Source organism: Lepisma saccharinum, chromosome 21 (assembly GCF_977018435.1).
Source record: "Lepisma saccharinum chromosome 21, izLepSacc3.1, whole genome shotgun sequence".
Lineage (NCBI taxonomy): Eukaryota > Metazoa > Arthropoda > Insecta > Zygentoma > Lepismatidae > Lepisma > Lepisma saccharinum.
Window position 1 is genome coordinate 11,305,767 of NC_139249.1, and position 18,432 is coordinate 11,324,198.

General features: G+C 38.3%; 1 protein-coding gene across 1 annotated transcript in view; it reads right to left on the reverse strand.

Moving 5' to 3' along the window:
• Window positions 1–658: 658 nt before the first annotated feature.
• ATPsynE (ATP synthase, subunit E) overlaps window positions 659–18,432 on the reverse strand; it is a 34,175-nt gene continuing 16,401 nt past the window's right edge. The window contains exon 3 of the mRNA XM_083142531.1: window positions 659–829. Within this exon, the coding sequence (XP_082998657.1) occupies window positions 765–829 (65 nt within the window). The 3' untranslated portion in view covers window positions 659–764. The remainder of the gene's footprint in view (window positions 830–18,432) is intronic.

An 18,432-nucleotide genomic window follows, 5' to 3' on the forward strand; every position in this document is an offset into this window, starting at 1 on the left:
CCCACTATTTTAATAGAAACTAGATTCAACTTATATTCTATCCATACACATCTAACATTTGGTTGATAAACAGTTCTTCATCTTTTTGTACTTTCTCGCGATGCACAGATATGAGAGATCACTGCTGAATGTTCAATTTGTGTGCGTTGGGCAAAAGAAAATCGCTATGCAACCTGAAGTTCTACTATTTTTGTAAATAACGTAAGGTGTAAAAAAGTACGAAATCATGTAGTCAGTTTTATGTAATTATCAGACTATTTCCCTAACATAGAAGGAAACAACAACAATGGAAAAAAAGACAACCATCCCAATACAACTCGCGTTAAATAATTTCCAGGAACACAACCCGATTTACGTTAAGACACCCGATTAGACACAATCTCTATTTACTTTAAAAAAACACTTCACATGTGAAGTTTCAAGCTTGTATCAAGGCCTTGGTACAGGTTTGAAGCATTACATGTGAAGCATTTTTAACCATAAAGGTTTCCTTCGTCGGTATCTTCAGTGTATTTTTGTAACATGAAAACAAGCCTTAATAAGTGCAGTTAAAATTATTAGCCTGTTATGAATGTACAGACACACCCGTACACTCATACAACCACTTATTCCTTTCAACATATTTCACTTATGTCAAGTAGGAAAGATACACACTAAATAATATTTAATACAATTTATTATACAACAGAAACATCAATCCCTATACAATACAAATAACAGGCATTATTATCTTCCTAGTTCATTCATCCTAGAATGGATGACTACTATTTTGCAGCAGCTGCTGGTTCTTCTTTAATACCCAGTGCTGTATTGAAGTAGTCCATTTCCTCTGCAAAGAGAAACAATGTTTAGACATAACATAACACAGAAAAATGTTATATTTCTATGTATACATGCATACCATTTTGTAACTCAAAATCTCCAATATTTAGAGAAAATCAAACTAAGCTATACATAATAATGCAAAATTTATACCTTATACCATTATACTTTTTGTAAAACTATACACATAGAATAGGGTTACCATTAGGGCTGAGCCGATACCACTTTCAACCAATACCGATACTTTGAAATTGCAATAATTAAAATTTGTTCAAAATATTGATCAATATCGCTGTGTAAAAATTCTTGTCCAATTATATACATCAATTTACCAAGATATTTACTTTAGAATATTCAAGCATTACATCAGAATATTAAAATAGATATTATGTATCACAAAATATGGTTTTTCATGCAAAATATAAAAAGTTTGAATTTTGCATAATTTCCAGGATAATTAGACTCCGTGAAAGTGTCGCGCAGACATTTTTGTGGACCCCCGTGAAACACCAATATGCAGGGGAAAGTATCGGCTGGTATTTGTAGATAAATTCCACCCAATACTTTTCGATATAGATACATCGGCTTTGGTATCGGCTCAGCCCTAGTTACTACGGGTCTTCTTTTACCTGGACATGTGCAGCATTTTCAGCTTGTGGTAACTTACATTAAGAAATTAAGTCTAACTGTTAGAGAAAATCACATGGAAATGATATATCTTTTGAGGGGAATTTTTACTCTACTATACATTGAGAGATTGATTGATCTGGTGTTTTAAGTCCACTTTATGCACAGTAAGACTAATCAGGACTGGACCTACAGTTTAAATTGGGATCCGAATCGCTATGTGCCTCCACCGGTTATTGAACACGGGACCAATTGATTACAAGGTGACGACGCTACCAGTGTGCCATCGGGGAGGCCCACATACATTGAGAGAGTATACAGTATTTTGGCATAGTGTTAATGCTGTCACCTTATAATCAAGGGGTCCCGGGTTTGATAGCTGGTGAAGGTACAAAGATCCCACCTTAAATTGTAGGTCTAATCCTCATTAGACTATATGTGTACATGGTGGACTTAAAAACAAAAACTCAACATCTAAACAATAATTTGCACAAGTCTTGGTTTGGTATAATTTAAATCGTTTCAACTATCCAAAGTTTTATAATTATATTTTGACAAAAACTGATCCCTTTAAGCTTGGGAAAATTCATACTTCAAAAAGTTATTTTTTTAGAAACTGAAGGGTTGATTTCATATTACTTGTCTATCAGAATACTGGGGACAAGATGGAGACAAAAGATGCAAGAATGGACCGGCATTGGGGAGAAGGCTCAGGCTATACTTCAAATGCCTTAACACCAAAGGAATAATAAGTGTGTTTCCTTGACCTTTGAACAAAGAACTAGGGAAGAGACTAATGAAGCATTATGTGTGAAGTATAATATCATTTTGTGCAGAAAGTTGGATGCTACGAAGAAGTGAGGAAAAGAAAAGTTGTATAGTTGATAAGTCATCTGACTTCCACGAGGGAGTCCCAGGTTCGATTCCCGGAGTGGGTGATCTAAGGTGGGAATTTTTTCAAGATTATGCACATTTTTTGTTAATACGATTAGTGAATATTCCAGTCTGAACTTCACCAGCCTCCGTGGCAGAGTGGTTAGCACATCATGCCACGATGCCAGGAATTCTGGGCTCAAATCCCACCTAGGGCATGGATGTTTGTGAGTGCCTATTCATCAATTTCATCATATCATCACTCATCCCCATCTTCGCAAATTAGCCAAAAGTGGCACAAAAAGCGAAGTAAAATAAAGCAAATCAATCAAAACCATTCTGAACTTCAGTTTATGAAACAAATTATTTTGCAAATGCAGTGTTGTGCCGATGTTGGAATGAATTATGCTACAACTACAAACACGTTTTTTATCTCATTTATTTCATATGCCATACACCATTAAATAATCCACAAATACTATGTAACACAATGTTTTAAATCTGCTTCAATACAGTTTGTTCACAGTTTATCACATTTGCGCTTACTCTTTTCCAATTTATTTTTATGGACGTTTTGAAGTAAAAATACCTCCTCCTCCATGTACTAACCATGCCAAATTATAAGTTTGCCGTATTTAATTGTCTGGCTGATTTCATCCCAATGGAATACATCTTCCAAAATATCTGGCTGCTACGAGAAAGGCAATTCCCATGGTCAAAACGTTGGTGACTTCCAATTTGGTCCACAACGATCCCCAAACGTGGACTATAGTTCAAAACATGTATTGTCAAATTATAGCTTAAGCGAAGCCCTAAAATTCTAAGCCCCGTGAGAGGCTTAGTTTGCAGCAACTTTTCGCTTACACAGACCCGAACGTGCACACAGAATATAGTTCCGATGCAATAATGTTGGTTTTCTCACTGTCTGTGAACAGCTCGGTGGTAGAGAAAAGACTGGCATTGGAGATTCTGAGCGCCGTTCTCGCGTGGGTTATAATACATAAAACCTGCTTCAAACTTAACCTCTCGCAGGGTATAGAGTCTCTTTTCTTAATCTCCAAAAATGTAGTTTAGGCAGAGATTTCAAAGTGTCATCAAATTTTGGAATCTATCTCAGCATAAGAAAAATAAATATTTTATCTACAATCTTGAAATACTTTGAACAAACTCGCATGAAAAATAAAATCATTCCCAAGGTGAATCTAGATGTGACTAATTTCAGCTAAAAACCTCTAAATTTGTTGCAGTTATTGTGGTCTCAAAATTGGTGACTTACCCCTAACCTTCCTAAAACAAACACTAGATTACAGTTTTTACTAAAAACTTAAAACTCAAGTGATGCTGAGAATTGTGTTTCTTAATCTACGAAAATATAACCTAGTCAAATATAAGCATAATTTAAAGTTTTCCCAAGCCATGTGAAATCAGTCTGTCGTGTACTATCTTTAAGCATGATGACCAATATTTTTCAAATACAATGTGAGATCAATCCTTCAAGTTATCTTGAAAGCTTTGCATTTATGGTGGTTATCAAAAGTAGAACGTGTGTGATTTTACACTCCTCTCCTAAGCTTTGAAATAATATTTTATAAGTTTTACTGCAAAATTCCGGCCCAATTATATCTAAAAAATTACTCAGTTTAATTCCTTATGCTCTGAAAATGTATTCTAGACCACTAAAAAAACATTGTAGAGCATAGCATAGAGCCTGCCTGCAACATGTGATTGATTGATTGATATGGTGTTTTAGGTCCACTTTATGCACAGTAAGGCTAATCGGGACTGGACCTACAGTTTAAAGTGGGATCCAATCCACTATGTGCCTCCATCAGGTATCGAACCCGGGACGCCTTGATTACAGGGCAAGGGTGCTACAACTGCGCCATCGGGGAGGCCCGCCTGCAACATGTGGAAAATAAGTTTTTCATCCACCATCTTGAAACAAATTGTTCAATTTTGTTCACACGTTTTTTTTTTTAGCTGCAGAAATAATTTTACCTAAATGATTCTAAATTTACAGCAGTTATCATCATCATTAAATAGATGACTTATTCCTTTGTGCCCATCCTCCCTAACTCATGCACTATATTTTGATACTTTTATTGTCAAATTATAGTACAAGTACATAATGCTGCTGTAAGTTTTATGCACAAAGCTGATATTGTAGTAATTATGAAGATGCAAGACTTGCATGGCTACAGAGCTCCTAACCAGACATAAATTGCATTTTACTGCATAGGCAAGGAACCCATTAGGATGAGAAATGACAAAAATCATTTAGTGTGTGTTCAAATTTCATCATGTCACAATTAACGACATTTCAATAAAATGTACTCAATTCTCCCTTGTAATTTTAAACATGCAAAAATTTCTTGTATCAATTTATCATCACAGTTAAAACTATGATGTGCCACTATGGTTTCCCCCACATAAGGGAGTGACTGATAACCAAAGTGCTCCCACATTTCAAAATTATAAGCTTTGTTCAAGTATGCTGCATCAAATGCAAACGATTTATATACTGCTCCCATGTGATCAGCCAAGGGTGCCCACAGGGGCATAGGCGCCGCCTCCTTGGGGCTTGAGCCCCCCCCAATTGTAACAATTTGGGGGCAGAGCCCCCCAAATAAATTTGCTTAAGAGAATCTAATGTATTATTTTGCTTCTCTTGTAAATTTTACTCTGAATTGTGCCACATGAACTTAACTTTAAATACACATTTGAAACGTTCTAGACCATCAACTTTGAGGGGGCTGAGACCGCTAAACCATCAACTTTTGAGGGGCTATGACAGATACAGCAAAACACATGACTTATTACTATATACTAAGTATATAATTGTGAGTATTGTAAACATTTTTACTAAAAAGATTTTCAAAATAAAATGTGCATGAACTAGGAGAGTGGATGGGACGTTCGGGCTACAAGAATGAGATCATTGATACATTAGGAAGATCTATTTTGCGCTCCATGGTAGCAGATATTAAAAGTCGGGAATATTTTGCTATTATGGTTGACAAAACTTGTGACATATCCATTCGTGAACAATTGACATTCTGATTCGAACTGTAAATGAAAATTTTAACATTTTTGAGGAATTCATGGGCTTTTACGAGATTCCGAACACTGAGGCCAAAACTTTAAAAAAGGGAGGGTGTGAGTTATTCATTAATTTATTTGAGTGATCAGAGCCCCCCCCCCAATAATTTTGACAAGTCGGCGCCCCTGCACAGGGGGGATTCATGACGCACCTGCATCATGTGATTTTTTTTGGGGGGGGGACAAAATCTCATAGTTTACCTACCAATTCTACATATTGTCACACAAAAATGAGGGGATCTTATGGTTTGATTGACTTGTTATTTATTTTTAGTTATGGGTATTAGATATTCAGCATCTTCTTCATGATATAACAACTTACACAAGAATATTATTTTCTGTAGCAAACATGAAAGTTAGCCGTAGGGTCATTCCACATCAAATCAACGCAAAAACTACTATTTTGACACCCACCAACTCTGATTTCGGTGAAATTTGGTATACATGTTTCCTTTATGGTTCAAAGAAACACCCAAAAAAAAAATCACTCTATCTCAAACGATTTTCATTTTACAGCACTTTCAAATGTCATCAAATCAGTGTTGTCTGTTACTCTTGAGACCCTCGACACAAGTTAGCCTTGCTTACATTTTATTGCATTTCTCTTTAACCAATCATCAGATTTCTTTGAAATTTTACAAAAAGTTCAATGAAATAATGAAGATTCCAGAAAAAAATACATCAGCACTCAAAAAATTTTACAAATGACTATAAAAAGACTAAAAATGGAATTGTAAAGGTAAAAGGTAAAGTGTTCCCCTGTGCATAGCACCACGCCATGAAGGCGTATAGGGGGTGCGGGGGTAACGCCCCACACTTTCTTGATCCGGTCGTGAGTGGGGGTGATGTGATCAGCATCACGCCCCTGACTGCCTTTACCCCCCAGGGTTTCCCCCAGGTACCCATGTTATTCGACGCTGGGTAGGTGCCGGGGCCGCTTCCACCGTTAGAAAAGTTCCCGGATTTGAACCAGCTGGGGATCGAACCCGGGACCTTGAGCATGGTAGTCAGACGCGTTACCGACTGAGCCACCGCGGCCACCAAAAATGGAATTGTAGCCTAATTTTTGTGGTGGGAAAACTAGGTTACGAAAATCTGAATTTTCATGTGGGTATGATGGAACCAAAAATTTTTGATGTTGAAAATCATTGCAAAGATATGCTCTTTCTCTACAAAAAACAAAATTTTTGTTTTTTTTATTCCTTCTATTGAAAATTTGACGTTTTTTTGGAAATTGCCTAAAATTTCAAGGTTTGTCGGGAAATCAATGTATAGGATATTCTTTTTTTAGTAGGTAAGCAATGAAATATCAGAGCTATATTTTTTTTTAGAGGAAACATGTACATCCAAAGTTTCAGCAGAAAATATTGAGCTCTGTTGCTGGTTTCCGCATTGAGTTCAAGCTCTTTGAAAATGCTCATTTTTCTCAAAATTTTGGCCCCAAATATACATTTGGTTGGAAAGTTCTTCCCGATGGCATAGTGGTTATGTCGACGTTTTGTAATCAAGGGGTCACAGGTTCGATACCCAGTGGAGGCACATACTGGTTCGGATCCCACTTTAATAAACTGTAGGTTGATACGCCTTGTTTATTTTGGCCATATGTAATAGTTTATTTGCTTTCTGTTAATTTCACAGACATCTGTTCGATATATTTGTTAGTTTCAATACTGTTGTTTGTGTTGATTTAAATTTGTAATTTTTGCTGTATATTTGTTACATGCAATATCGGAAGCGGAAGTCATTTCCGGTTTATAAACATTTGTAGAACTGTCCAATATTTTATTGATTCCGTTGCCAGGACAACAGTGCGTCAAAAGGAAAAAGTAAGTTGAGTTGCGTGAGATGATGTTTATTTAGTGAAAAACACTGTTTTATAGGAAAAGACGCAACTTAATTCAAATGTGATTGCGTTTGTGAATATTATTGTTATTTTGCAGTGATTGTTTAAAGGTAAAATGTGTTATTAAATTTGTAAAATAGCAAGAAGCTATTTTTTTGTTCAAATCGTTTCGTCCTGAGAATGCTCATTGTAGCATAACATTAAGGAGAGTCTCATAACTCCGCCGCACAAGGAGATTGGGTAGTTACTGTGACGTAGTGATCCGTGATCCATTGGTGAACACCAGAAAGGAACGTCACAGGTAAATTTGGCGACCAACGTGAAGGCCCCGATGATGTAAAAGGATAAATGTAACTGTAATATCGTGTGAAAAAAAAAAGACGTGTGTTTTGTGCAGTGTGAAGTCATGAGGAAATTGTCGAGCGTTACATAGTCTGATAACACATAGATGTAAGTCATGTGATTGATTTTGCAGAGATGTCAAGGTATGAGTAGGATAATTTTGAGAAGCCAGAGCAAGAAGATAATGGATAAATTGAATTGTTGTGATGATAAAGATAAGCCCTTGGACGAAATAGTTCAGTGCAGGAAATGCGAGGCGTATTTCCATTTAGGGTGTGCAAATTTGCCAATATCCAGAGAATTTCTTCCTGATGGTGACTTAGTTTGTAAAAATTGCAAATCGGATAGTGCGACTTTTAATATGGAGGTACTTTGTGGCTGGTTAAGGAGAATTGAAGAAGGAAGGAAAGAAGATAAGAATGAATTAAGGAAGATCATTGAAGAAGGAAGGAAAGAAGATCAGAATGAAATGATAAAGAGGTTTGAGAAAATGGAAGAAGGAAGGCTAGAAGATAAGAATGAATTGAGGAAGAAGATTGAAGAAGGACGGAAAGAGGATAAGAAGGAATTGATGAAGATCATTGAAGACGGAAGAAACGAAACTAAAGTAGCTTTCAGAAACTTAGAGGAGGTATTTGGGAATGGTAAGGAGGAATTGATGACGAGAATGAAAGCAGACCGAGAAGAATTGATGAAGAAGATTGAGGATGAGCGGAAAGATGATAAAAATGAAATAATGAAAGTAATAGAAGACAGAAGACAAGAAAACAAAGAAGAATTGGAAGTTGTGCGATGTGATTTGTTAAAACAAATTGATGAAGGTAGAGATGCACTAAATAAGATAGAAGAAGTCAGGGAAGTAGACAGACGAAAAGTAATGAATGAATTGGACACCGTAAAGGCAAGGATAGAATCCATCGTGGATCAGCAAAGTACTTCAAGGAATTTGTGTATGCAGGACAGTGAGAAGATGAATAAAGAAATTAACCAGAAGTTCTATTTTATGGAGGAATTCCTTTTAGGGAAGTTGGAGAGATTACATCTAGAATCTGTGCAAGGAAATCCAGGAATGACTGCTGGAAATACTGACAGATCTGTGGAAAATATTCGATGGGTGAGAGATGATAATGACCCTTTGATTTCCGGTATATCTTCAACAGAATCTGTATCTTCTGCTGAATTGTTGATTAAAAGGAACCGTAAGAGGAGAAGACGTATCCAAAGTACAAAAGGGATACCCAGAGAAGATATTGATAAATCTCCTGATGTCTCTCATAGTACATCTCACACTGGACATTTTTTTAGAATATCGGATATTAACTCTCTCAGCAAATTTACCGGAGAAATAAATTCCATATCAGCGGAGCGTTATTTGGAAGAACTGAAAACGTCCATGGACATAATGAGAATGCCTATGCACTATAGATTAAAGGTGCTTCCTTCTGTAATGAAAGGGAAAGCTAAAGCCTGGTTTATTGCCAACGAGAGAAGGTGGAAGTCTTTTGAACAGTTTTGTGCCGCGTTTAAAAAACAGTATGCCTCTGCAGAAGCGAAGCAGAGAGAGATCCAGATTTTAAGAAACAGAAGATATTCCAAATCCTCAGGTCTTTCTATGGAGGATTATTGTTGGGACATCTACGGGTCATACTGTAATTTGGTCGAACATGTGGACCAAACAGAAGTGTTAAGTTTAATTATTCATCAGCTCCCATACAGAATACGGCAGTTAGTATTTACAAGGGATCCTCGAAACATTGACCAGTTGACCAACTTCTTGGGGAAGTACGAAGCCTCAGAACAGATAGATGGTTGGAGAGGCGACGTAAATAAAGCAGAAGAAAGGAGACCTAACCAACCTCGGGTTCGCAGAGTACAGATGACAACTACTAATAATAATCCTGGAGGATCCCGCACAGCAGAGAGCGGAAATGAGAAGGAACCAGTCACCAGAGAAGGACAACGATTCCCGGGTGGAAGGTGGAAGAATAGAAACTGGACAAGTAACCGGCTTTATCGAAGGACTACGCCGTACACAAATAGTTGGAGAAGGGATCAAAGAACTCCAGAACGAAAAGAGTGTGCAATACAGACGGAAGAACTACCTCCCAGTAATCTTAGAGTTACAGCGTCGCCATGGGAAATTAACTGCAATGAAGTTCTGGGTTTAGCCCAGCGCCCGTTGTAAGCGCCGCTCTTACGCTTGCAATGAAGGGCATGCAAGAACAAGAAAGCGACGAGAGTGAAGATCCATTCCTAACCGAAGATCCGTTAGAAGTATTGTACTTGAATATCGAAGCCACTCCTCTAAATTATTTAAAAATTAGAAAGACGATAATGGAAGAAGATAGGGATAATGTGAAGAAACCTGAAATTTTAGTTGAGGTATTAGGATTCCAAATAAAGTGTACTCTGGACACGGGTAGCGAATGCACCCTTATGAATTATAATATTTGGCTTCAAGTACGAGAGCGATTACCTGGTCTTAAATTGCAGAAGTGTCCAGGCGTAATATTAAAAGATTTTGCTGGAAAAGAAAGATCACGGATAGCTGGTTGTAGGCGAATAAATTTTGAAATTGGAGGTTTTATATTTTAAGATTTGGTATATGTGGTCAAGTGCTTAGAAGCTGACTTATTATTTGGTTATCCTTTCCTTCGAAGATACAAAGTCACTCTGGATGCAGGCGCTGAAAAATTGTATCTGATCAATGGGGGACACACAGTAGAGCAACATTTACTTCCTAACGCTGGAGATTCACAGAAGGGTGAGTCGTGGGAGAATACAGTCTTAATACAGTGTACAAAAGCGGAGGAAGAAGCTAACGCTGATGAGTGGACTGCAACAGAATCAGACCAGGGTGGCTACAAACAAGCAGAAATGAAATTCCCTGACTTTTCCAGGTTTTCCAGGACAAAATTTACATTTTTCCCTGACAATTACAAAGTAAACTAAATCGATGTTTTTGCAAATGGAAATAATAAACTCATACAGATCCACGTATGGTTTTGTTAAGTACCAATATTATCTTCTACGAAATTGACTCAATTTCTCTATTCTCTATGATTTGAATTCAAACTGCAAAATAGTGAATTTGGAAAATTATTACAATTCACAAGCTAGGGAAGGATTACGGAATTTTGTCATACGCAGTAAGTTTAAAATAAAATACTTGATTATTTTTAAAGTTACGACTAAATGAAATTAGAGTAATTGATTTAAGAAATACAATTTGTAATTTATCAGTCTCCTTATACATTCTCGGTACTATATGTTGATATTTCCACTGAGGTTTGGAACCCTCTGCTTGCAAGAACCATGAATGCGGACTCATTTTTCAATGCATAAAGCTCTCTTCTCTGTAAAGCAAACAACTTAACTCTTGCATGTTAAGTGAAACAATTGAATCGAACAAAATAAAGTGTAATATTTCCTTACATTATCAATGGGATTTCTGCTTCAGTACAGTATATGCAAGTGAAGTACTGTGAAACTGACAACATGCAGTTATACCATTAATGATGTCGAAAAGGGTATGTAGGTATTAGAAATTTAACGCAAAGAATTTATAGAATTGCACTGTATAGGTACCTCATTTAGCTAACCATACATTAAAACAAGAACACTCTAATAATAAAAGCTTCTGAAAGTTCATATACGAGGGGCATCCTGAAAAAAGCTCCAATGGTGCCTATACGCAGCACTGGTGGTCAGAGATACACACACATCCATACAGGCAGGAAGAAGTGACATGTAGCAGTAATCTGGTACAGTTGCAATGCAGCCGTTTTAGGACAGTTCTAGGTTAAAGATTGCAGCTCTCATACAGTCTTCCACCGAGCCTAGCCTACAATGCACACTCAGAATTTGGCACAGAGCAACCAGCAATTGCGTGAGGTGTCAGACAGGACGTCGCATATGGTCAGACGATGGTGCAGACAATTCACGGAAGGCAAATCGAATGTGCACAACCCCATACAGCTGAGTACACACGTGCCCTTCGCTTCACTTCAGGTGAGAGTTCTTGGACCATTACCTGTACAGCCCTGGCCTTGAATGTACCGACTTTCATCTCTTTGTTTAACTGAAGAGGATTCTGGTAGGGTAAGGATTTGACAGCTACTAGTTCCAGTCTTTGCTGTCAAGACACATATACAATGGGCATACAAAATGTAGTGGCATGCTACTACAAATGCCAGAATAACGGTGGTGATTATGCCGAAAATTAGGTTAAGACTCACTGTTACTAATGCATTAAATTACAACTGATATTCTTGTTTTATTTATGCCTAATCGGTAGGGACCTTGATATTTTGTTATTTTTTTTCAAATTGGTGTATTTTCTTATTTTTTACTATACGGTGTTAATTTTCTCAAAATTCACATTTTCATTTTAGCGCATTTTCTGGTAAATATCTGAAATTATTCCTTCATGGTGTTTTTAAACTACTGTTTCAAATTGTATGTCACATGGCTTACGCCTCTTCGTGAGAGTTTGATATCTTGAAAGTTATTTTGGGAAAGTTATTTTCCATACACCTTTTTTTTAATTGTAAGGTAAGAATTTTAGATAATGGAATTTTCCCCATATATACTGAATGACCATAAGTGGCGATGCACCCAAAAAATTAAAATCAATCAATCTCACGTGACAGATACCGATATATTATGGCACCAAAAATTGGCATTATCTTTTTTTGACTTGACAGTATTATGTTTCCCAAAATTCGCGTTTTTGTTTTAGAACATTTATCGGCCAAATATTCCGAAACTTAATAATCCATTGTGCTTTTAAACGATTATTTAAAAATGTAGATCACATGGTCTATGTATTTTCGTGACAGTTTGATATGTTGGAACAGATTTTTGAGGAAGTAAAAGTAAAGTGCTCCCCTGAACTTTTCCATGAAGGTGTATAAGGGTGTGGAGTTAGGACCCCACACTTTCTTGATCATGGCTAAAGGTGGGGGTGATGTGACCAGCACCATGCTCCTAGTTACCTTTATCCCTCGAAGTTTCCTCAAGGTACCAGCTTCATATGAAGCTGGGTGGGTGCCGAAGCAGTTTGAATAGGTGGAAAACATCCCGGTTCTCCAACGCAGGGGATCGACATCGACATTCAAAATATATCTCATGCGACAAATACGAGGATGTGGATCCCGTGTGACAGTAGATACGCACTCGATCTCCTGTTAGAACCCTGCCATTTTGCTCTGTGATGCAAATGGCTTTGATAGAAGTTGAAAAAATCGTGGGAAATACATGATTTAATGTGGCTGTCGGAATTATTCCATGTAAGTATAACTCAATAGTTTACTCTTGAGTAAAATGTTGGAAAACTTGCATGTTTTATGTACACAAACATGTCCTAGAAAAGACAAGAATGTTGGATTTCATGGATTTTTTGTTGTTAAAGGTCATTTCTTTAAAAAAAAATCGCCAAAAACGCCAACAATTGACGTTTTATGCCAAATTCGCATTATTTCGATATTTATAAAGGGTGAAAAATGTGTCCAGACATAACTGCACATTCCTAAACATAACTTCGCAGCAATTACCATTTTTCACAGTTTTGGCGTTTGCGAAAAATCAATCGGAAATTACTTTCTGGCCACCCCTCGTATAAATAAGTAGATGGAAAGTGAACATTTAGCAGGGCTGGCAGAAAAAAGTCATTTCTTGAAGAAAGTGATTTGCTTTTATGATTGAATGATTCGAGTAAATATGATATTAAAATATTTACGTATTTATTACTAGCAGGGACGTCGTTAGGAGGGGGCACGCAGGGGCACTGGCCCCGGCAAACGTCCACGTGGCCCCGGGAAACTGTTCTGTATTTGCTGGAAATTTTACTTTGATGACAAATATTGCAAAATAATTCTTCAGTAAATTTTGCTTGCAGTTTGAAACACTTCTTCAATTTTCAGTAGCACGAACCCAAGCAAGGCATTTCTTTCCTATTTCCCTGTTTCTTGCGTGTTGAACACAAACAGATGTATTGGGAGGGGATGCAGTTAATGGTTTTGTGGTCCGCCCCGGTCAGGGAAGTCTGAGACCTATTGAAAATGTACTTTTCCTCCCTGCTGCACACCAGATCCAGGATCACCCCCAAAACCCGCACTTTCTCTTCATTTGGCCCTGCACTGGCTCCATGGGCGCCGAAAGGACGACACAAACAGGAAGATTTAGCTACGGGTGGCTAGAACTTTCTGCGTTAATTATTTTATGGTTCAAAAAAGATATCCCCATGCGTTTCAAATTCCAAGAACAGAATCCTATTCCTTGTCCCTTTTTCGGCGCTGGAATGAATGACATAGCGGCTCTTCCCACATGCACTCAACCAACCCTCCTGCTAATGACCTCCCCTGCAAGGAGAGAAAGGCCACTTTCTGAAAATTTGGAGAAACATCGAAGTGGTCGGTTCATCTGTTGATTTGGTGGACAGTTGATATCTGTCAGTTTCAAGTAGGATTTGTTGTCCCAGCGGTGTAAACTTCTGTAAACGCGAGAAGATAGCATCACGTAGTGTTTGTGATCTCGTTTTCCTACATCGCGAGTAAAATGTCGAATGAGAAGCTGCCTTCCTCTGGAAACAATGGATCAGGATCGACTGATCGACTAAATATCCAACATATTGGCATTCTAAAAGAGAGTCTGACTACCACACAAGATCCTGGGTTCGACTCCCAGGGTAGTTGATTTCATGTATAATGAAGAATAAACTACGTTTCAATTAAGGAAGGAAACTAGGTATGTAGCAATTGTTTTTACAGCCGTCTGCATGCTCTATAAGTATTATGTTACAAAATTTGTATATATTTCCGACTTTGTGATTTTTCTTAATTTAGCCTCCACCTGCAAATGTGGAAGCTGCTGCTGCTGCTTAGGTGGCTAGGTTGGCTAGACATACAAATATAATTAATCTCTAGTCATACAGTGAATAATACTTATAATATATATTGAGTTATGGAGAAGCAAATAACTTATCAAGCATTTTCTGTTTCTATTTGTTGTGCAGTGGTTAACAAGGTGCATTACGATGCCAGGGGTCCTGGTTCGAATCCCGGACTGGGTGTGTTGTGTTCTTTATGATGGTCCTCTCATCAATTTAACATCACTCATTTTCATCTTCATCTTCACGATTAGCCATAACGTGTCAGAAAAGCGAAGTAAAATAAACCAAATCAATCATTTATATATTTCTATATTACGTTGCTTTTCTACCTCTTGGGTTAAATGCGACGATGAGGATGAATGATGAGCCGAAGGAATGGCGATGGGACAGACATGATACAACCATACCTGTCCAATGTCCGAACCTGGTTTCGTAGCGTGTTATACTCATGTCAGTGGAATTCTTAGGAAGAAAAACTGTAAAAGTAGGGTGAAAAGAAGCAAAGTTGTACGATGCATAAAAAGCCATGTTTAGTTCTTCTAAAACCTTCCAATTATCGAGTTCGTGTTTTAAGTCCACTGTATGCACAGTAAGGCTAATCTGGGATCCGATCCACTATGTGCCTCCACCGGGTATCGATCCCGGGACCCCTTGATTACAAGGCGACGAAGCTACCACTGCGTCATCGAGGAGGCCGAGAACAACTTACAATTCGTCAGTAAAATTAATATTGAAGGACTAGGCCTGTGAAGAGTTCTTTCATTCGGTTGCGCGTCATCACATCGAGTCCCATACTTTCGAGAGCAGAATTTGCTTCCAATCGCTTTCAAGTACTTCCCAAATTGTCCTCACGATGTATATTTATTTATTTATTTATTTCGTCTTCTTTTACATGGCGAAGTTAAGCTGTGGAGCCTTTTCTTCCACTTTACCATGTTTACAAAATAAAATTGAATGTAAAATAATTAAAATATTGAAAAATAGAGAAAGAAAAAAAAATATAAAATTACAGAGAAATAAAAAATACAAAGAAAAATTACATATAAGAATGGTAATCTAACCTATAACATAGATACGGGCACACACACTCACACTCACACATACATATTTTGCCCTTACACGCGTACAAGCAAATACATAACACTACACTTACTTAAGCACAGTCCAACATTACACATACTGAAACACAGTCCTAAACTGTATACTTTGACGATAATTAATCTTAACTATTACGTTAAATCATTTTTGTGCCTTACGTCCTTCTATTATTCTCTGCACCCGCCATATTATTAGGGAAATCAAACATTTAATTTTCATTGTATAATATGTGTAACTTTAACAATTTTTTGAACGTCACGATTGAGGAAGAGACCTGAATTTCAGGTGGCAACTTGTTCCAAAGGGCTGCTGAGGTAACAGTAAAAGAATTTGCTTAAAAGTTGGATTTGTGGAGTGGAATGGAGAGCAAAGACCGATGTTGGAACAGGACAGAAATTTTGGAACTAATACAAGCATGCACATACCCAGCGAAGGGGCTCGGGGGCTTTCCCAAAAATCCTACAAATATCTGATTTTAATAATGTGTAGTAGTAATTAAATTAACTTCATTAACAGGATTAAACATCTTGTATATGGTAAGTTGCAATATACCAAGAAATTCATCTTCAGCGCATTTACTCCTCCCCTAACCTTTTCGTCTTTAGATGGCGGCTGCCGATAAGGGAAAAGCCCCTTCCGAAATCAAAGTCTGGCTACCGGCCTGACCACCAGGGATCGAACCTTGAACATTTCGATTGATTGATTAATTGAACTGGTGTTTTAAGTCCACTTTGTGCACAGTAAGGCTAATCTGGAGTGAACCTACAGTTTAAAGTGAAATCCAAACAACTATGTGCCTCCATCAAGAATCGAACCCGGGCAGGTTTTTGAACCTGCCGAACCAAAGACGAGAGCATAATCATTTGAGCGTGTGGGAACTTTGTTTTATCCAGTGCCATCATATATTCAGTTTTCCACACACAAATAAGATTAATTTTAAGAAATTAGACGTGTGCATATAATTTCTTATCGTCATCATTTCCCAAGTGAACAATCAGATGCCATAGAAGACTTGGGCCAGCCCTTTAGAATAGTGCTTAACGCGGTCGCCTTGAACTAAGAGATACCGGATTCGATTCCGGTATAAACTGTGTACATGAGATGCCTAGCTTGAACTCATTACGCACACATTTCATATTTGCACTGTTGCCAATACTTGTAAACCTGGTTCCAGCACTTTATATCCCAGGGAAAAGGGTTTTATCTACTTCTCAATTTTCTTCCAGCAAATTTACAAATCTAAAGACTAATAACATTGTTCTTGGTGTATCAGCCATGAAGCTAATGAGTTCATTCTGCATTTAGTTTCCCGAATAATGGCTGTGTATCTCGCGAGAGTATATCCGTAGACTGTTGGGGACTACAGAAGAAAATCATGTTCCTTTCCAATTTATTGATTGATTGAGTTGGTGTTTTAAGTCCACTTTATACACAGTTAGGCTAATCGGGACTCGTTCTATAGTGTAAAGTGGGATCCGAACCACTATTAGCATCCACCGGGTATCAAACCCGGAACCCCTTGAATACAAGACGACGATGCTACCATGCACCACCGAGGAGGCCCTTGCTCCTTTTCTTTCCAAGACTATATATGTATATATACAGGGTGTTTCTAAAGGTCGTTTACAACGCTTGGGAGGTGATTCCTCACACGAAAACAAGCAAAAAGTCTAAGTTCCATTTTTACGACTGAGGCTTCGTTTCCGAGATAGGAGCCTCGCAAAAGGTGACAAAGTGAACGTCACACCTAACTGGGACGAATACTATCACAGATAGAAAGGCGGTTCCAAGGGAATCATAAAGGAATCGTATGTGCTCAGTCCGGAAGTCACTATGAAAAGTTCACTGCACGCATGCGCAATGGAGTCCTCAAAGGAATTGGGGATTTCCAGCAACAACAATGCATGGAAAAGGTATGTAACGCAGCAAGAAGGACCGTGACAATGAGAAATGCGTTCAAGACAACACATCCCGACCTCAAACATCAAAACATGACCACCGAACACAAAATCCGAAAAGTTGAGCACGGTTGCATACCCCAGTTACACGCGAGGAATGAACGAATCATGTCATGTGGCATACGAGAGACAGGAGGAGGGAAAGAAAAACACAATATCAGATGATTGCGACAACGTGTATTTTTACACGCGACAACTACGTAATATCCCCCCCCACACACACACACAACAAACAACAAATGCTACAATATCTTACGCACAGACAGTCCGTGTCACTGTACACCAACTGAAGATGTCACTTTCACCACACAAAGGGGGTGGGGAGCAATACCAAAAGTGTTCTCACTGGTATTTGCCGAGGGCAATAATCACAGACGGTTTTCAAAATGTCTGCCGTTTACTTCTACGCAGAGATGACAGCGACGAATCAAGGATTGTCGAGTACGAGCAAACAAGCCAGGTGTATCTGCTACCGTCGCGGCGGCGACGTTGATGCGAGCAACGAGGTCCTCAGCTGATGTGACAGGTGTGTCGTATACGAGGGTTTTCATTTCTCCCCAGAAGAAAAAATCGAGAGGGTTGAGATCTGGCGACCTCGGTGGCCAAGGCACAGGCTCATCCCTACCAATGAACCTATTGCGAAACACGTCATGCAGGAAATGTCGTACATTACGATCGAAATGAGCTGGTGCACCATCGTGTTGGTACCACATTTCTTGCCGCAGTGCCAAAGGTACGGTCTCCAACAGTTCAGGCAGAACCTCACTAAGAAATGCATGATACGTGCGACCATTCAGGCGAACAGGGAGAATGTATGGTCCAATTAAATGATCATGTACTATCCCGCACCACACATTTACTGAAAACCTGTGCTGGTG